Source organism: Pogoniulus pusillus, chromosome 5 (genome assembly GCF_015220805.1).
Source record: "Pogoniulus pusillus isolate bPogPus1 chromosome 5, bPogPus1.pri, whole genome shotgun sequence".
NCBI classification, from domain to species: domain Eukaryota; kingdom Metazoa; phylum Chordata; class Aves; order Piciformes; family Lybiidae; genus Pogoniulus; species Pogoniulus pusillus.
In genome coordinates, this window is record NC_087268.1 from 33,880,600 (window position 1) to 33,901,828 (window position 21,229).

At 39.9% G+C, this 21,229-nt stretch overlaps 1 protein-coding gene across 4 annotated transcripts in view; it reads right to left on the reverse strand.

The window, feature by feature from the left end:
- MYO16 (myosin XVI) overlaps positions 1–21,229 on the reverse strand; it is a 438,909-nt gene that overhangs the window by 35,955 nt on the left and 381,725 nt on the right. For all 4 annotated transcript variants that reach the window (XM_064143768.1, XM_064143767.1, XM_064143769.1 and 1 more), the window contains 3 exons: positions 17,084–17,330; positions 14,574–14,881; positions 11,564–12,766 (listed from right to left, as the gene is read on the reverse strand). In XM_064143768.1, coding sequence (XP_063999838.1) covers positions 11,564–12,766; positions 14,574–14,881; positions 17,084–17,330 — 1,758 coding nt within the window. The remainder of the gene's footprint in view (positions 1–11,563; positions 12,767–14,573; positions 14,882–17,083; positions 17,331–21,229) is intronic.

The following is a 21,229-nucleotide window of genomic DNA, read 5'->3' on the forward strand; positions in this document are numbered from 1 at the left end:
GTACCTTTGTTTACAACACATCCTTGGTAGCTGTGTAGACATATCCATAAATGACTACCTGACTGGTGTTGAGATGGCCACTTTTGAACTTAGATAAGTTAAAAAATAAAAAGTCAACAAATTGAACTGTTAATATTTCCAGCAAGAAAAAAACTGACTATGCTTGAAGTAAACCATTTCAATACTTTTCAAACATTTTTGAAAGACTGGACATGAAAGAATGCTTATTTCTGCACAGAATTTCAGAATGCTTGATTTTCATTCCAGGGCAAAAGAAATGTCTATCTTAAAATTTTCTATGAAATCAAATTATTGTTCTTCACTGAGGCTCTATGCAAAACACAATTTTATGCAGAGATGGATGTAAATAAGTTAAAAGTACCTGAACAGATTTCTCATTCAAGTTAAGAAATTACTTAAGAGATTTTCACTAAAAAGTGTGTTTGAAATTAATTCTCCACTATGTTGCAAATGCCTGTAGTCCTCCAAAATCAAATTATACAATGTTTGCTGCCAAAGAGCTGTATTTTTGGTTGGCATTGGGAACAGAAGTGTGTTATAATTCAGTTTTCTTGTTGTCCCAGATATCACTCATTTCTTACATTAGCACATCTTTGTTTTAGTAATGTAGTGGTTTCTAAACAAATCCCTTTGTGATTCAGTGTCTTGGATCACACACACACACACTAAAACACAAAAACAAACAAACCAACCCCAAACAAAAAAAAAATCATAACACCAAACCAAAACCAAACACTGAAGACTGTATTATTTAAAGAAGTCCACAACACTGTTAGTGATGAGATAAATTCCTGAAACATTGCTGAATTTGGAACAAAGATGCTGCACCAGATGGTAAAGAAATTACATTGCTATGTAGGCAATAATTCTGTAAATGGCTATGTGAATGATCAAGTCACTGTTAAAAGTGGGATATTATCAAAACCTATGGGCTTGAAATGCACTAACCTGAACCACTATAGTGTGGTGGTGATGCTCCAGTATCAGATAGGATGAAGGGGACAGAGTAAATTCAATCCAATTGAAAGAAGGCAAAAAAAATTAAGTAATTTAAAAGGAATGCCTGCAGTCTCAGAAATGGGTCAGATAAGAGGAAGCTTGGTGCAATTTCTTCTCAGCTTTCTCACTGTTAAGTAGTGACTAGGTATGAACATGAGAGAGCTTGTGTCAGGTCAGACCAAGGGTCGTCTGTTCCAGAATGCTTTTCTGATAGGAGCAGGTAGTTACAGTACAAAATCATGCCAAAAACGCAGTAGGACTGCATGATTTCCTCCAACCTGCATTTAATAGGATATGGGCTTTGGAAATGTGTGGAGGAGTGCTAAAGATTTAATTTTATTTTCAATACAAGCATTTAAAATGAAAAATAAATACAATAAAGGTTTATGACAATATCTACTTTTTTTTTTTCATCTGAAAATGAGACCTGATTTGTTCCTCTAATAATCTTCAGCTTAAAAATTACATAGGGTAATCACACTTTCTCTTTTCCGTTTCAGAAGAGAAAGCCAATGGAAATTACACAGCACATGATTTGGGGCTGTAAGAGCAAACGGTGAAATCAATAGAGAAAGACTACATTAAAAAAAAAAAAAGTAAAATCATTATAACAGAAACATTGAAAAAATCTTTAACTGTAAAACATGCTAGTTTTCAGAGCTTCTGAATTGGAAAATTATTCTTCATAGAATCATAGAATCAACCAGGTTGGAAGAGACCTCCAAGATCATCCAGTCCAACCTAGCACCCAGCCCTAGCCAGTCAACTAGACCATGGCACTAAGTGCCTCATCCAGGCTTTTCTTGAAGACCCCCAGGGTGCCTCCACCACCTCCCTGGGCAGCCCATTCCAATGGGAAATCACTTGTCCTAAAGCAACAGTTACTTATTTTTTTTTTCCATGATAAATTATCCAGATAATAACAGACTTAAAATTGAGGAGAAGACTGCAGGGTAAGGTGGTATCTTTCTGGCAGTGAAAAAGTTCACAGGTATTTGTCCTGGAAGTCCTGTGTACCCCTAAATTCCTCTCTCTCCGTGGCTTGAATGGGAGGGGGAAAGCTGCCTGGTTCCCCCCCTCGCCTGCCCTGCAGGCGTGAAGGGGGTGAGCAAAGGGGTCCTGCCCGCAGGAGGAGTGCCCCGTGCAGTGCCCGCGCTGGGATGTGGCTGGGATTGGCAGAGGCAGGGAACGACAGCGGCAGACCGCGAGCAAGGAAGCCTGATCGTGAGTTATTTTGGCTCAGCTTTATTAGTAAGAAAAACGCTATAATTTAATAGCTAAAGCCTTTTCCAACTTCTGACTTCCACAATAGTCAGATTATTGATGGTATCCCTGTAGATAATTCTCATGTGACTCAATCTGCTAATTAAACTGAATTAATCTTTGTATATATAGTTTTGGGGGCGGGTGTTTGGGAAAATAAATAACTATTTTTGTATAAAATTCCCGACTTGGCCACACATTAATTCCTGCCTCCACACCAGTATTCTGCAACCAGAAACAGAGAGCACTTTCCCTACACTCTTCTAATCCCTTTTTCTGCCACGGTAATGTAAACCATAATTATCTACTCAGAAAAATCACCCAGCTTGGGCTGGATGGCAACCATATTGCTAGCTCTGCCTCCTCTATAATTTTATGCATAGGGCATCTACAGCTAGCCAAGCATGGGCCTTTATGACATGCACTGAACTCTTACTCTCAGCACTTTGGCTTACCTCCACTTTTCTGTACTGCAAAAGATGTAGACTGAAAGCTGCAAGCAGTCTACAGCAAATCAGAAAGTAATGACACTCCTGTGTTTAGACATCTAATCTAAAAATTAGTCACAGAAAGTCACCCTCACTCCCTGGTAATTAAGGCAATTATATAAACAGGTATTAATCTCTTTCTGAAAAGTGTTGTGAAGTTTAAGTCATTGAAGTTTTAATCCTTTGAGATTTTGACTTGAAAGATATAGAAAGCAAATGTAATAATTCCTCTAGCATCCACAGGTAAAAGATAGGTGGCGAAAACACAGATTTCTGCGTTATTCATGTTTTGGAAGTTGTTAGTTTTTGCCACAATGAAAGTAAAACTATTACACTGTAGCAATACAATGCAGGAATAATGAGAAACAGATATTAATATTGTCTTTATTAATTTGCTTAGGAGAAAAAGATGAGTGGCTTGGAGGATAAGGGACTGGGATTTCATCTCAGAAACACCAGTGGGGATTTAACTTACAATCAGCTGTGGAGACATTAGCTGCACAATAGATGGCTCTAATCTGCAGACAAGAGGGAGATAATTTACTAGCTATCAAAGGAATGTCTATATGAAGAATCATAGAATCAACCAGGTTGGAAGAGACCTCCAAGATCATCCAGGCCAACCTAGCACCCAGCCCTAGCCAGTCAATTAGACCATGGCACTAAGTGCCTCATCCAGGCTTTTCTTGGACACCACCAGGGACAGTGCCTCCACCACCTCCCTGGGAAGCCCATTCCAGTGGCAAATCACTCTCTCTGTGAAGAACTTCCTCCTAACATCCAGCCTATACTTCCCCCAGCACAACTGTCCTGTCAAAGGTACACATTTTAAGTCCTGTTACTTTCCAAGTTTGAGCCAATTTCAGTTTGGCAAGCTTTAGTCCCAACTACGCACATCTAAATATCTGTTATTTGTCAATCATAACCGTGTTCCTGTGACTTCTGAGCTTTAACTGGAGAATGCAGAATAGTTCACTGATACAGGAAGCTATCTGCCTTGGAATCATCTTGCATAGGAAGAAGGTAAAGAAAGGATTCATACAGTTAATGGATGCCAAAGACATAAGGCAAAGATTTGAATAGTACTGCTATTTTGTTAACGGTCTAAACTAATGCTTGTGATTTTCTGTTCTGGCAATGAAGAGGTCACTAAAGCATGCACTGACTTAAATATACAGAGCTACTTCCACTGAAACACTAAAAATAATTCACAAAACTTGGAGGCCTACACATTGGTGGCCTATATAAAGGAAAAGTCTTCCCAATTTTATTTCTTAGGAACCTAAATCTGGGGTTGCAAATTTGCACACTTTCTTTTGTTCTAACACACAAGATAAGCATCCATTCCACTCTTATCTCAGCCAGCAAGAAGAAGAAAAGGCATTGCATCTTTATCAATAGCCTGATGGTAAGCGAATTCAGTCAGGTTAAGAGAAAATCATATTTCAGTTGTTCCTTTCCCTTTACAAGCTCACTCTGAGAGTCTGAGCATGGATGATGGGCTTGCACCTTCTGTTCTGAGGTGGGAATGCTTTCCCTTTGTATGGAAGGATATTGAGGTGCTGGAACATGACCACAAGTCCAGAGAAGGACAACAAAGCTCCTGAAGGGACTGGGGCACATGACCTACATAGAGAGTCTGAGGGAGCTGGGGTTGTTGAATCTGGATAAGAGGAGGCTAAGGGGAGACCTCATCACCCTCTACAGCTACCAAAAGGGAGGTTGGAGTGAGGAGCACACTGGTCTCTTCTCTGCGATGACAAGGGATGGGACCAGAGGAAACAGTTACAAGCTGAGCCAGGGGAGCTTTAGGCTGGATATCAAGAAATATTTCTTCACAAAGAGGGTTATCAAACATAAGAATGGTCTCCTTGGGGCAGTGGTGGAGTCACCATAGCTAGGGGTGTTTAAGCAGCATGCGGACCTGGTGCTTAGTGATATGGTTTAGTGCTGAGTTGAAAGCTGGACTGAGTGATCTTCGAGGTCTCTTCCAACCAGATATATTCTGTGTTTCTTTGGAATAATTTAACATCAATTGTACCAATCGAGGGAAATAACAGGATGACCTAGGAATCTCAGTTGGCTGGATATTAGGAAGAAGTTCTTCACAGAGAGAGTGATTTCCCATTGGAATGGGCTGCCCAGGGAGGTGGTGGAGGCACCGTCCCTCGGGGTCTTCAAGAGAAGACTGGACGAGGCACTTAGTGCCATGGTCTAGTTGACTGGATAGGGCAGGGTGATAGGTGTGACTGGATGATCTTGGAGGTCTCTTCCAACCTGGTTGATTCTATGATTCTATGATCCGTGCTGTGGAAAATTCTGTCCTTTGTCCACAAATACTTATACGTGAAATATTTAAACATGTCATTGTCTCTTCATTATGTAAGGAATATCTTAGATGTCAAATAGTTACACATTTTTTCTGCTAGTGAGTGTGGGTTTGTGATTAAGGCATCAAATTGGATTTCAGGAAGTCTAATTTCAAACCTAAGGTCTTGCCTATAGATAGCTGAGCAGAGGCTCTGCGCAAGACCATTCAGTTTCCATCTGTCTTGCAAATTGGTTTCTACTTCTAGAAACCAGGAAGAACAGAAGAACCTTGTGCATATTACCACTTCTTTGCATTCAAGTCTCATTTTATACGAAGCAAAAGGAAATCCGCGTCTAACAATAGACCTGTAGCCTCAATGAGACCTCTCTTCAACCTTGGAGAAATTACTTTATCTCAGTTTTCATCTGTTACAGTTTTGCTTAGTCAAACTATAAGCTCTGTAGAGCAGAAAACTTCAGTTATTACATATGAAGTACCTTGGAAGAAATAGCATACATGATCCTGATAATTGCTTGAAACAGCAGATGCTATTATAGTATGAAAAAAAAATGGCTAGACCAGGCCACCAGGAGGTGAAAGATGTTTCCATTTATTTGGGCTTTTTGTTGTCGTTGCCCTGGTTAAGGAAGAGTGCTTTCAGTTCAGTTCACAATAAGGCTGCAGAACATCAGAAAAGCACAAATCTGCTTTATTGTAATTTTGGGTGATCGTTTCCCACAGAAATGTCATGAAGCAAAAGGACATTGGTGTTCTCAGGCCTTGAAATTACTCCTCCAGGCAGGAGGGAAGCATGTTGGTGGATGTGTCTGTATTGCACTTTTATTGTCAAGAAGGCTTTTAGCTCCAAGGCTGATGATCCCATGCAGAAACTTACTGATTCTTATAGGTAGCTCTCCTTGACTTCAAAATGGCCCATAATTTTACTTTCTGTTTTCAGTTATGGTTGTTGGTAGGTTTTTAACTTATGGAAATAAAGGAAATTGTAAATTGCAGGGTCTTTGGTTTTAATGGATGTCTATTAAAATGAATTTAATTTGTCTCCTATAAATAAATTACCAGAGATGACAAAAAGAAGGAAGGGAGGAATCTTCCAGGAGCTGAATATGCATTAGGAAAGAGGTGATAAAAAATAAGAAGGCAAGTTTTAAAGAGCAGAGTCCATTCTGCTGATCACCATCTGATTACTTTGCATCAGAAGATAAGTAGAAAAGACCTTTTCCAGTTGCTACCTTAGAAATTAACAGAACATACAAAGTGTATGACAAAAGGCAAACTAAAGATGCACACATGCATTCACCTACATTTCTTTGGTACTTTCAATCCATCTGCTCATCACTGAGCTATTTGTAGGTGACTGCACTTACTGTACAGTAGCTTCCCAGCTCATAAAATATTGATTCAGGTGTTTTATCGTATATCTTTCTTGAACTTTGATCTTTCATACTTAGTGCTGCCTTGATGAATTATTTAGAAGTACACCGTTTTCCATGTGAAAGGTAAATTTAGGTTTCTTATGGTAGCCTCTGCTAATGCACCAGCTTCATCCCACAGGAGATCCAGGCTGAACCCTATCCCGGGGTCACGGTTAGTTGAAAATTGTGTTGGAAAAAATCCTCTATTTCAAAGTAACACTTTTTTTTTCAAGGTTAAGGTCAGTTTTGTGATTTGGTTGGAGTAGGCTTACCACTAAGTGCATTGAGAGGGCCTTCAGAAAATACGTCCAAACAGCTGGCTTAAACAGTTACTTTGCAGTAGGTAAAAATAGATTAAACTCTATAGAAGAAACCAAGACAATCTAAAAAACAATCAACAAACCAAATGTATAAAAACAGGTTGCAGATATTTATAGGCATCGAATATTAACAAGTAATTTTGCCAAAGCAACCAAAACTACTGTACTACCTCCTTTACAAAGGTCACCAATGTATATACAGAATAGCAAATGACATTCTCTTCAGGTTAAGAACTGATGAACTCTAATGATTAAAAATATACTGGAACATGGGAGGCCCAGATAAAGCTTTTTCAGGTCTGCAGGGCCCACAAGGTTTCTGTTCACCACAGTTTCTCTGACAGCTGATATAAGCCCTTCACCTAGTACAAGTCTCTTGTCTCCACTTAGCCAATAACTTCCACGAGTCCTGTAAAAACTCATTTAGTTTTGAGATCTTTACCTCCTTTGAGATAAAAGTCATTTAATTTTGAGATCTTTATTTGGTTGAAGGCTAGAAAGATTGTTAGGGACAAAGAGACAGGATGGCACACAGACAGACATGTATATCCAGCACAAGCACAAACACAAACACATGCTTTTATTACTACTGCAAACAGCAGGATATGAGACTAGAATCAATGGAGTAGTATCCATTTAAGGAAATGGGCAGTGAATAGGAAGCTAATATGTCCCTTTCTTTACTGCTTTGTTTTATATTTTAAAAACAGGACTTGGGCATCTCTGCCTGCAAAAGGTGGTGGGATCAATACCCCAAGGGAAGTGTATCTACATCAATAAGTTCAGCATGGACAATATGAGGAGCTGGAAGGTATTGTGCAGCTAGAAAACTATGACATAGTTGCAATTACAGAAACATGGTGGGATGACTCACATAACTGGAGCACTGTAATGGATGGCTCTAAATTCTTCAGAAGGAATAGGCAAGGAAGGAGAGGTGATGGAGTAGCCCTGTATGTTAGGGAGTGTTTTGACTGTCTACAGCTTTAAGATGGAGACAATAGTATAATTTTTTTCATTGGTAAGAATCAGGGGGAATGCCAAAAAGGCAGATATTATGGTGGGAGTCTTGCATGTCTGAATAGAAAGCCTTGGCTAGAACTCAGAAAGAAAAGTCAATTTAAGACCTTTGGAAGAAGCGGTGGGCTACTAAAGAGTGTTGTGAGATTATACAACGAGAAAATTAGAAGGGTCAAAGGCAAACTAGAACTTAATCTGGCTACTGCAGTAAAAGGCAATTTAAAAGCATTTCTGTAAATATATCAACAATAAAAGGAGGGTTAAGAAGAATCTTACCTCTTTATTGGATGCAAGTGGAAACATAGAGGCCAAGAATGAGGAAAAGGCTAAGGTACTCACTGCTTTCTTTGCTCAGCTTTTAATAGTAAATAAATTCTTGGGATACCCAGCCCACTGAGCTGGAAGATGGTAACAGGGTGAAGAATGAAGGTGCAATAATCTAAGGGCAAATAGTTACCTGCTATACCGCATACACAAGTATTTCAGGCCACAGAGAATCCACCTAAGGGTACTGAAGGAACTGGTGGAAGCACCCATTGAGCCACTTTCCATCATTTATCAACAAGCCTGGCTAACCAAGGAGGTCCCAGCTGACTGGAAATGTGATGCTCATCTATAAGAAGGGCTGGAAGGAGATTTGGGAAATGACATCCCTGTCGGCCTGATCTCGATACCCAGGGCAGTTATGAAGTAGCTGATCAGGTCCAGTCAGGGTTTGTGAAAGGCAAGTACTGTCTGACTAACCTGATCTTCTATGACAAGGTAACCCAGCAGCATGTGCAGGTGGCCAAGATGGCCAACACTATCCTAGCCTGTATGAGAAACAGTGTGGCCAGCTGGACTAACGGAGTGATTGTCTCCCTCTACTTGGCACTGGTGAGGATGCACCTCAAACACCATGTTCAGTTTTGGGCCTGTCACTACAAGGAAGACACTGAGGTGCTGGAGCATGTCCAGAGAAGGGCAATGAAGTGATGAAAGGTCAAGTCTTGTGAGGTGTTGCTGAGGGAACTGGGGCTGTTTAACCTGCAGAAAAGAAGGCTAAGGGCAGATTTTATCACTCTCCACAAACTAGCAGAAAGAAGGTTGCAGCCAAGTGAGTGTTGCTCTCTTTACAAGTGATCAGATGAGAGGAAATGACCTCGAGTAGCACCAGAGGACATTCAGATTGGACATTAGGAAAAACATTTTCACCGAAAGGGTTGTGAAGCATCAGAACAGGCTGCCCAGGGAAGTGCTTGAGTCGCCTTCCCTGAACACGTGTATGTGGTTCCTAGGGATGAGGTTAGTGTTAAACTTGGCAATGTTAGCTTTATGGTTGGATCTGATGATCTTAAAGGTCTTTTCCAACCCAAATGGTTCTATCTAGGCTTTCCTTATACCAAATGTAGGAAGTTATGTGGGAGGAATTAAACCCTCACAATGCCTGTCTTTCCATGGCCTAAGGATTTGTTGACTACATGTGGAGATTTTAGATGGACAAAGTTAGGTCAGGAGTGTCTCACCCTTACAAAGCAGAATTTGTTAACATCAGGATGCATTTTCAGCATTTCTAAGATCAATAGAATTGTTCCAGTAACAACATTAAACCCTTTACTACCTGGACAAGGGAAAAAAACCCCAACCAACCAAACCTATGATAATGTCTGAGGACTGTGGTCTCAAAAGTCTTTTGCAAAATGACAAGTTTCTCTTCTTTTTATACATGGCTTTTGCCCTCAATACAAAAGGTATTCTCCAGATGCCAGAGAGAGAGGATATCAAGCAATTTCTATGTATGTTGTGGTGGAGGGGCAACAGCCCCAAAACAGAGGCCTCCCTATGCCTCTACATGCCTGGACATGTTTTTCTGCCAGGGACCTATGGCAGTAAACAGGTTGTGTAACAAACACACACCCAGTCCGTGTATCCCTGGGGTCCACCCAGGTGATCCCCTAATTGGGAGGGTCCAGGCAAACAGCTACTGACCATTAAGGTAAGGTTTGGTCTTACTGCCAGCCTGATTGGTCACTTTAGATGGCCAAATGAGCCACGAATCTCGGCTCAGAGTCTATAGAGAGAGGTGCAGAGCGTTCAGAGGTTCAGACTTAGTTGTTCAGACTCAGCTCTCTGATCCATATAGCAGCACCCTGCTGCACTGACCTGCTTGCATGGCCCTTACTCACTTGCAAGCATTACAGAGGCTCAGACCTCTTGCATTGACCTCAAGGCGCAGTTAAGCTGCCTGTGAACCCTTTGAGAAGCAGAGTGCATGCACGCCTGCACTTCATACATGTATGGGGAGCTGAGAGCTCCCTGCTTAAGCTCAAGAGCAGCCGTACACACTGGCTTGCTATCCTGCATTTATCTACAGAGCTCAAGTCTCCCTGCAGTCTGGCAGACCCTGCTTGCCAGATGCCCTGTAAGCCTGGAAAATTCTAGGCCCAGCAGACCTTTCAGACTGTCTCTAGGCCCAGCAGACCTTTCAGACTGTCTGCTAACCTACAAACACAGCTTGCCAGCTGTACAGACGACCATGTCAGAAGCTACACGGACAAATCCTCCTCCTGCATCTGGAAATCCTGCCAGCTGATCATCCCTGGACACACACATCATCCAGAACCAGCAGCACTGAGGCAGAGACCACTTCACACCAGGAGACAAGGTCAGAAAATCCTGTTTACCCCAGAGACTGGGAACACCTTATCATTCTCCTGCAAGCTGGGACAGACTCCAGCTTCACCAAGACCCAAACGCCGGGCACACGCTGTGACACAATCCCGGGAGGGTGATTAATAATTAATACTTAAGAGCAACACATTTAAGCAAGCTTCAATTCCTTTGTAATATAAGCTACCTCTGTCTTAAGAGCAGACACAGTTTCAGCCCTTGCTGGGCAGACAGTATAGTTGTTAAGAGGCATTAAGCTTAAGGGAATCTTTCTCTCTGTCTGCAGTTGTTGATAATTTGATATTTCCATTTAATAATCCAATCCCTGTAAATATATCCCAACTGTTTTCATAACTTTGCACAAAAGAACTTAATTACATAGTGGTTGGGGGTGGTTCAAATTTGTAAATATTAATTTTAATAAATAATTTTATAAAAAATTAATACAGCCTCAAATTAATTTCTCACCTTCCCCTAAAGGAGGAAGAATAAGAGAAATCCCCTCCACAACATATGTACATAAGTGCATATAAATAACAGGAAAGCTAGGAATAAAAAGGACAGAAAAGGGAAATAAATATAGTTTGCTGCAGGATTCTCCATCTACTCTTTATCTAGGAGACTGATAAAGGTTTTGACACCAAATTCAAAATTTCATGGAAATGAAGCCTTAAAACCTTTCAAGAAAATCTTCAAATCTTCAAACCAAAGTACATACTATCTACCAGACATCTGTCATAGAGTTCATTCAATGTATTTCTACAAGTTGATACTATAAGCTCCTTTTCACATGTTGAAACATCCGTATTTATTTTACTGAGACTGCTGGACTGTTAAAAATAATCCATTCACCTTTATGCCATACAGATACTAAGGTAAAAAGTTGAGACTTAGGAGAGAACTTGAAGACCTCTATTTTTTATTCTGAATGTATGTTCTGTATGTTTTTCTTCTGTTGTTTGTTTTGTTTTAATTTTTACCTACTCAGTAAGATTCCAATGTGAGAAAGTTTTGGTGTGGAAGATATAGGCTACAGAGAAGCAGAGAGACCTATCTTACCTTCTGGCTCCCTGATCTTACGTCCTGCTGCAGATTTTCGTAGCACACTCCGTCCTGAGTTGAACAAGCTAGTCAATTCATCCAGGGGACTGGTCAGTGACCTTGAGTTTGTAGGGCTGTATGGAAATGAAGATGATGAATTTGAGTTCAATTTCCTGTGATCTGCTCTTGCTACTTTTGGGGAATAAGGCAGTTTAGAGAACGGGGAAGATGAGTATCCAAGCTGAGCAGGATTTGGTCTCTGAGGTGCTTTTGATGGATCTGAGTTTGTACCTGCTTTCCCTGTATTAATCAGAAAACTAGCACAAGTCTCTGGAGGAAATGCAAAATGGGTGGAAGCTCGGTAGGAAATAGGAGGTGGTACAGGAGGAGGGGGTGGTGGGAGAGGAGGAGGTGGTGTGGAAGGAGGAGTCACTTTGCTGGAAACATTGAACACAACCAAGGCTGGAGATACTGGTCTTTCATTCTCCCCTTTCTGGCCTTTGGAATATTGTGGTGATAACGGACTTGAGCCTTCTGACTGCACAGGGTATTTTAGGTTGGTCTCCAAGACAGGAAGCTTTTTGACTTCTAGTGGTGTTAGAGGTGATTCATCAGATGCAGGTGAACATATGACAGGCGTGGGAGGAAACACAAGAAGTGGTGGTCTGTGGGGGAGCAAGTTAGGGAAAGGAGCTGGAATGTCACACGAGTCTTTATAGATCAAAGATGGTTGACCGTTTCCATCCAACATTCCATCTTCAATAAGAACAGTTTTTTTGCTTTCAAACAACAGAGGAGGAGATCCAGACACTACTGGAATTATTCCATTACCATTGGTTCCTTCTTCTGGTATAAAATATTTCATTTCTTCATATACAGATTCTCCTTGCTCTGGACTTTCTGCTTGAGTAGAACTGCTCTTCATTGCATTCCCTACCATTTCAATATAGACAGGTTCATTTTCCTCCTCCTCTTGTGACATGCAGAGACTCAACACACCATGCTGTCGTCCATCAGCAGAAGCTGCTCTCTCTACTGTTACTGTGTCATAGCCACCTGGTTTACATACTGTGCTTGCCTGTTTTACATCCCCAGGCTTTTGGCCAGGTATTTCTTCATAAGATCCACTAAGTTTTGTGTTGGGACTTCGTTTTGGTTTTCTGGGAGGTATTTTTTTCATTGTACTGTAGTCATCACTGTGTGGCCTTGGACGGGTCAGTACTAGGAAAGCAAAAAAATGTCTATGTTATTAACAGATAGAGTAATTTTTTTTCCAACACAGATCTAGTACTTTAAGCCTTGAAAAGCTGCTTAGTTTTAAAATGAGCAGCAGTCACAAACACCAAGGGGTTTGATCAAACCTGTAAATATTTCAAGGAGTGAAATACTGAACTTTCAGCTTCTGAACCACAAGCCTTTGCTACCTGGGCATACAATGTGCTTTGGTAATGTCTACTGCCACTAAAAGCTGAGACTTCTGTGAAGATCTTTTGAATTCAAATATTCACTGCAAAATCTGTAACACACGAGGAAATGTGCTCATTATTCCTTTTACTCTAAGGAAGATGAGCATGCTTTTAGCTAGGAGTTTCAGCATGGTGCTACTTTGACACAGAATACTAACTGAAACATCCCTCTTCTAAGTAGTATCTATAAAACTCAAATGATAGGCAGATATTACACCTATTTCTTCTTCGTGGGTGTAGAAATAATTTATAAAGTTAGAGAATCTGAAAGCCTGAGGGCAATTCTCTAACAGAGTATACAGCTAACTGAACTAGGTGTCTTTTCATGGCCTGCAGGCATGCCCAGAGTGGAAAGACCAGATACCTCAGTGATTGGTCTTTTATGATCAAAATTAGATAGTGTAAATCACAACTGCTTTTGGACAAAGATTCAGGAAATGGACAAAATCCTTAGAAAACAAGCACGTGGCAGGGAAACCAGCCCTATTGTTTCACAAAAAGGAGAAAAACTCCAAAGTTGTTTTATGAGCGCATGCAAGCATCAGTGTTAAGACTACGTATACACATACAGTCATCCTTCCAAAAACCTCTGCTAGATATTTTCCATTAAAAGAATCACCTCTGCAGAGCTAGGCAAAGAAAGCTGAAACCACTACAGAGCTTCTTAAACCATACCATTTAAAAAGCATATTGAACATAGTTCATCTCTCCTTACACACAGCTGGAATGACAAGCAAGAAAGAAGCTAAGAAAAATGGACTTGGATCTAACTAACTGGACATGAGGACAGTAATGATTTTGCAAAAGGGAGCTGCAAAGGTTTTTCATTCATTGTATGCAGGATTAGAGAATGGTTATATGTAGCTTTAAAGCCAACCTGAAGGATCTTTCCTGGTAAGTCTAGAGGATCCTTTACACAAAGCATGACAAGTCAAGCTTATTCAAAAGAAAACAGAATACACTCCTTCCCTTCATCTTCTACTCATTCCTTTCAAAGGTGAAGGAGAACAGAACAACTGAACTCAAAACTATTCTATGTGTACTATAATGCATTGAGACACTTTGGGACTTCCAGAGAACTCTCTTTCTAAACAAAAAATTCAGTGTAAGCAAGTTATGGCAGTAACATAAACCACTGAATGCACACATTATTAATGTGAACATGGAGAAAAAGCAGGAGAAAGTTTAGTGTTTAGCTTGGTGAAATTCAAGGTTCAAACATGCCATTTTAGTGATGCAAGATACTCTAATGTACAGCTTACAAGGCGAAATAAAATGGTCAGTGGAGTAGAATGGCTCATGTTGACAGATCATTTGTCTCCGCAGAGAGTTCTGCAAAAGGGTTTTAGTTGTTGACAAACCAGGCAATTCGAAGACATGAGTATTATTTGCTGATTTGGAAACAAATGACAAGTTGATTAATTTTAATTACTGCCACTGAAATATTTCAGGGAAGCAGAACTTTTCAAAGGTGCCTGACTGCGTTTAAAACGATCAAAGTGAATAGAATAAATCGATAACCTAGAGAAACATTTGCGACTGTTTCTTCCTTTATGCCTAACCTTCATTAGCGGTTTCCTTAGAAGCTGCCGACAAACAGGCACTAACGGCCTCGTACGATGCACTCAGTCGTGTGTTGGGGTCCCTCTTTGGTTTGGGAGGAGGCTGTTTCCTTGGTGATGGCAGGCTATTGCTCTCATCCATGCTTAACACAGAGTGCAAGGAGGGGGATCTGATGGATGAGCCAGCCACAGAATGTACCAAGCCGTCCACTGCCATGGGGACAGGGACAGAGCTGGAATGAAAGTGTTTAGGCGTTCGACAGACAGCAAAGCTGTCCTCAGAGACCTTCCCACCCTTGTCTTCAGCTCTGAAAACACAGAAAAGAGGCCCAGATGCATTATTCAAGCGATAACAATGAACCTGCTCATGCAAACATAACAACAGCTTTTTGGTAAACAATCTCACAACTCCCCTGCTGCGTCTAGGGGATGTGTGTAGTAATCACACAAACAAATCCAGAGCGAGCTGGTAGCTTTCTTCCATTTCCTGTTTCATGATAAATCAGGACACTGGGCCCTTTTCACACAAACGCAGCCTGCCTTAAGCAGCTCCATAAAGTTGATCAGACATTCACGGAATGAATCGTTCACACTTTGATTGTTACACACAATCAAGTGCCGGGTTTTCAATCTGAATGATAATTTCTGGGAAATCCACTTTAATAGAAAGTTACTGAGGCAGCAAAAACTGAGCCTTTATCGTTCCGTTTCTAAAAAGACAACTATAAATTCTATTTAGACAATACAAATCTCTAAAATATTAGATGACCTTTTTAACCAGCTACTCTGGCTGCTTGAAGATTCGACTCAGCTCTCTATCTTCCTGTTTAAACGGAATGATTGGTTATGATTTTAACGATATTAATGATGACATCATTTAGTTATTTCCATTGCAGTTTTGGAGTTTTACTTCAAATTTTGTCTTTTTTTTTTTTTTTCCCCTCCTATTTCAATATATATAGAATCAAATCATAGAATCATAGAATCAGCCAGGTTGGAAGAGACCTCCAAGATCATCCAGTCCAACCTATCACCCAGCCCTATCCAATCAACTAGACCATGGCACTAAGTGCCTCATCCAGGCTTTTCTTGAAGACCCCCAGGGATGGTGCCTCCACCACCTCCCTGGGCAGCCCATTCCAATGCCAATCACTCTCTCTGTGAAGAACTTCTCCCTAATATCCAGCCTATACCTACCCTGGAACAACTTGAGACTGTGTCCCCTTGTTCTATTGCTGGTTGTCTGGGAGAAGAGGCCACCCCCCACCTGGCTACAATGCCCCTTCAGGTAGTTGTAGACAGTAATAAGATCACCCCTGAGCCTCCCCTTCTCCAGGCTAAACAGGCCCAGCTCCCTCAATATTGTGAAATGTTTATCAGCTCGTTGCAAGAAATTGGAAAAAGACTTACAAAAATAATTGTAATGTTTTATTCCTCCAAAAATCCAAATCCTGAAAAACCTTTAACATAGAGTGGCAATGTATTAGATAGAAGATGTCTATGCCATCATTTTACAAACAGATCCCTGAGCATTTGTTTTTTGGTTTTTTTTAATTGTATTTCTGCATGGCAAATCACCAGCAGAGCTGGAATTCATGCACAGGATATAGCCAGCTGCCCATGTAGTAAATGAAATAGCTAAAGATGAAAGCATGGTGCTCAGTGGATAATTTGTTTTCACTGTAATGTTTAATTACAGTCTTTCCTACAAAGGCATTTCCTCCAGTATGTAATCACTGGGATATTTGAAGCTAATTAAGCAGATGCACTGCCATTTTCACTTTAATAAAAGTCACTGACAAAAGCAATGAAAGTAAACGGAATTGTTCAGACTGAAAATGAAGTTCCTATGGAAAAATAAACATTTATACATCCAGTAGGGTAAAGACACATTCTTACTACAGATACAAATCTATTAAGTGCTAATGCCACCTTTGCTCATTCAGCTGTCTGAGAGAAAAGAGATCAGGGACTCAGTTCCTAGAGAAAGGCTCTTCAGCATGTGCTGCATTTGTGAAATAGGTACTCCTACAAACTCTGATGGGAGTCAAAACCCATTCACCTGGTTTTGGATAAGAGAAAGGAATCCTCCTCACAATGGGTTTACCTAGTCCAATACGCAATCAGGACTTCCATTGCACTTTAACACCTTCCTAGCTGTTCTTCATTGCATTGGCAATTTCCCAGTGCTGGAATTTTAAGTTAGAGGAATTTTCCTGTTGTTTCTTTGGTTTGATGAAAGTTCAACTGTAATGTGTTTATTGCAAAATTAGAAAAAAATCTGTAAAAACAAATGCCTCAGAGACTTGAATAAGATCCTCTAAAGCTCACTGTTCCCTAAACAGGGCATTAGGGGTGTCCTTAAGGTTCCAGACTTAGTTACTTGCTGCATAGGAAAAATAAAAAAGGCCTAACATTGATTAAGCTGTGTACATATTAGGGAATCTTCTTGGAATTGCTCAGTCATTTCCATGACTTTCTAAGCAGAAAAGGAAACCAGTGAAACTTACCTTTTATGCCCTTCTTCTGGCCTGTTTCTAGCCTCTAACTTTTCTCTGTGGTAAGCAGCATTCATCTCATTGCGGAGACGGTCATTTTCCCGGGCAATGTCAGAAGCATTCTGAATGACCAAGGCATCGTATGTTTTCAATCCCATGTCCTCAGCGTTCTGCAAGAAGTTTCTGATTGAGGTGACCTCTTGCTGTTTGATGCTCATCTTCTGTAGCAAGCGCTGGCGAGCTAGAAATCCTCTGATGACTATTATAAAAGGAGAAAATATGGACCAATGAAAGTCAGCTGGGGAACTGGTGAATAAACTAATGTTACTATGTGTTCTGCTGAGTAAATCAAGTTCATTCAATGCCTTACACACAAAAAAGGAGGAAGAAATATGATGGCATATAAGCAACATACTAAAGTGGAACTCTTTCTGTTTTCTACTGCCACTGTTTAAAATGAAGTATTGATAGTAAATTAATTTGTTAATTTGTGCTATGACAACTTAAAATGTTTACTTTCACTGAACATGAGCTTTTATTACATTACAACTGAAAATGCTGATACATGCTACAGACTGTGAAAGCAGCATGCATTTACACTGCAAAGGTCAAAAGATCATTTGTTTTGTAATAAAATCTTGAATAAATTATTGTTGCATTGAATGTAGTGGGAATAAAATGTTCACTTGGTTTTGGTTAACTTTTAAAAATGCTTTAAATATTTCAATATGCCTTAAAAAATATTAAAAAATCAAAACCAATAAAGATCTTTTAGTGTGACTTGAAGACCTTTTTCTTACTCATTTCCTCTCAGCAAACACAATTACATTAATTCAATGCAAATTTCTCAAATGCATCTGTCACCTCACATCTGTATTTTTCAGTTTAAAATTTTCACCTGCATTGCATCAGCTTTGTGTATCCATCAGGCTTATTTTTCACACTCCTTGTCAGGCTTACGTTGAGAGAAGATTTTGGTTTATCTCCTATAATACCTTTCTGTACTACTTCCCTAACCTAAATACCACTTAGACCCTGAATTTTCAGAAGTATCCCTCTGATCAGAAATAAAAGGGATAGACTTGGGCTGAACCTTTTGAGGTCCCTTCCAGCCCCTGCCATTCTGTGACATTCTAGGATATCTCCATGGCCATGATGAAGCAGCATCAATGTAATCACTCCACATACAACAGGTGGTATTAGTGTTCTACAAGCAATTGCTTTGCCTTAGAGGGAAGAAATATGCTAACTAAAGGTCCTTTATTTGTGTGTTGTTTTCTTTTTTTCAAGTTCCACAACATCTTGATTCTTTCCAGATCTAGAATCACTGCTGCATGCCTCACAGGGAAGAAACTGCTTTAGAATTATACAGCCATTGCCTGAAATATTGTTGATTTTCAGTACATCAGCTTGCATATATTGAAACTAGGTCAAACTTCATTATTGCTTATTATACTTACTCTCACTCTGCTCAAATGGAAATTTTTCATAAATGAAGTCTGCAGGCAATACTCTGTTTAAGATGTTTGTTTTGAGTTTGGAGGAAAATACTGGAAAATGTTAATATTAAATTGTAAGATTAAAAAGTGCCTTTTTAGCAATGTAATTAAGGTTCCACCCTAGGAACATTGCGGCACAACCTTAAATGACAGAGTCAAGCTGAATTAATTCAAATGAAAAATATAAGCAGAGAAATAGAATTAGTCTTCTGTGAATGCAAAACATTATTGAGTAAAACAAACATCCAAGACAGCAATATAAGGTATTTTCTATCACATTCTAACTTCTTGTTTGGATAGCAAAAATGAGGTGTTTATTTTAGAGATGCTCATTGCCCAGATGACAAAATATAAGCAGGATTAATGTTAACATACTAACACTGCTCCTATCCAAATTGCACTGGCTTTGGAAGCATTCATGTTCAGATACTTTAAGGTTATTTTAAATGGATGACTTTGAAGGTTTACATTTTTATGGTCAGAATCAGGCATGCCATTTTCAATCTCTTTAGCTAAATTCTAAAATGTCTTTTAGACCTGAAATATGAATGCACTTCCCCAATTTAGTTGAAAAGGAAATTAATTGTAGTTATTTGCTGACAATTTAATGAGAGCACTCACACTGCATATACATGCTACTGAGCCTGAATCCGTAATCCTGCTGTTGCAAACGTAATGAATACATATGCATAGAACATTATCAGAGTTCACTGCTCACAAAGCTTAATAATCACAAATTGCTCCTTTGCTTCCTGTATTTTCTTTAAACTTATCTGTTGCAGTGCAAATAGAGTATTTGACAAACGCTCAAGCATAAAATCCCAGATGGATTTGGGAAAAAAGCCTGTATTTTAAAGTAACATTTTTACAAGCCCATGTGTGTCTGTGCACACTTTTATGTTGGCAGCAGAAATGGTTGTTTAGATGACTAAGGCTGGTTAGGAGAAGAAAATGCAAAGGTCAGTCCTCTCATAGAATTGTTAACAGAATCATAGAATAATAGAATCTGTCAGGGTTGGAAGGGACCACAAGAATCATGTAGTTCCAAACACCCTGCCATGGGCAGGGACACCCTACCCTTAGATCAGGCTGGTCTGAGCCTCATCCAGCCTGGCCTTAAACACCTCCAGGGACAGGGCCTCAACCACCTCTCTGGGCAACCCATTCCAGGCTCTCACCACTCTCATGCTGAACAACTTCCTTCTCACATCCAGCCTGAACCTACCCATCCTGAACCTACCCACCTCCAGCTTTGCTCCATTCCCCCTAGTCTTGTCACTACCTGATATCCTAAAAGGTCCCTCCCCAGCCCCTTCAGATAGTGGAAGGTCACAATAAGGTCACCTGGGAGCCTCCTCTTCTGCAGACTGAACAGCCCCAACTCTTTCAGTCTGTCCTCATAGGAGAGGTGCTCCAGCCCTCTGACCATCCTCATGGCCCTTTTCTGGACACACTCCAGCATCTCCACATCCCTCTCGTAATAGGGGCTCCAGAACTGGATGCAGTACTCCAGGTGGGGTCTCACCAGAATGGAGTAGATAGAGAGAGAATCACCTACCTCAGCGTGCTGGCCTTAATGGGCATGAACAATGTGAAGCAGCCTGAAGTGATATCCACTAGCATTGAGAGACCGTATAGCTACTCTGAACTACAGACTTTCATCAAAGTTGGGATGCTTTGAAGAAACATTCAACAGTTTGGTCAGGACCTCTCTTTTTCTTTGCACACGTTTTCACAAACTGAGTACCTCAGGTTTTCATTAGAAGATGGACATTTCATCACATTTCCTTCTCTATGAGAACACTTGAAAGATTTTATCATCAGTACAACACAGAGCAAAAAAAAAAAATCATAATCTCAAAATCTGTTAAATGAAATTGTCATCTCCTAGACTTCTACTGCTCAGTTTCATCAACTTCTGTATGAATACTAGGATTTTCTTCTGAACTTGTTTCTCATGTATGTAGATCTAAAATAATTATCACTTATGTAAATTAAAATAACTGAAGTTAGCACCCACAGAGAATTAAAAAAATATCTATTTCTTTACAGTTCACCTAAGGATAAAGATCAGAATAATACAAATTCAAGTAGATTGGATCAAAGTTATGTGAGCAATGCATTAACTATTGCATATACAATGTATTAACAGTAATACCTAGTCTACATGAACTCTGCTGGAAGAACTTCAGCATGATGGACTTTCCTACAGACAAAACCAAATTTCTCAGTGATTCAGTGAGGTCAAAAGTTCCCATAGGTAGTTCTCATATCTGTGAAAAAAAGTATGACCAAGTGTCTAAACTCACAGACCTGTTTTTTAGAATAAAAAAGAGTTTCTGCACATGCCTTTGAATTACGTTTGGCCCCTTTCTTTAACTGTGTAAATGAACTTCCAGAATGACAGAAAAAGGCTTAGGTGGTTTGTTTAGTTTTGTTTCTCCCCAGATTTATGTGAATGGAGACTTCTGGAAAAACTGAAGTAAAAACAGTTGAGAATAATTTTGGGCAAGATCTGTTTTTCCCTTTAAGTCCTTATATGGGTATAATATAATACGTTTTAACCTTGATATTATGAACTATTTTAGCTATTAGTCAATATGCCATCAAGAGAGATTTAACTTCTAAAGTTCTCTGGATGCAAAGATGAGGGGAGAAA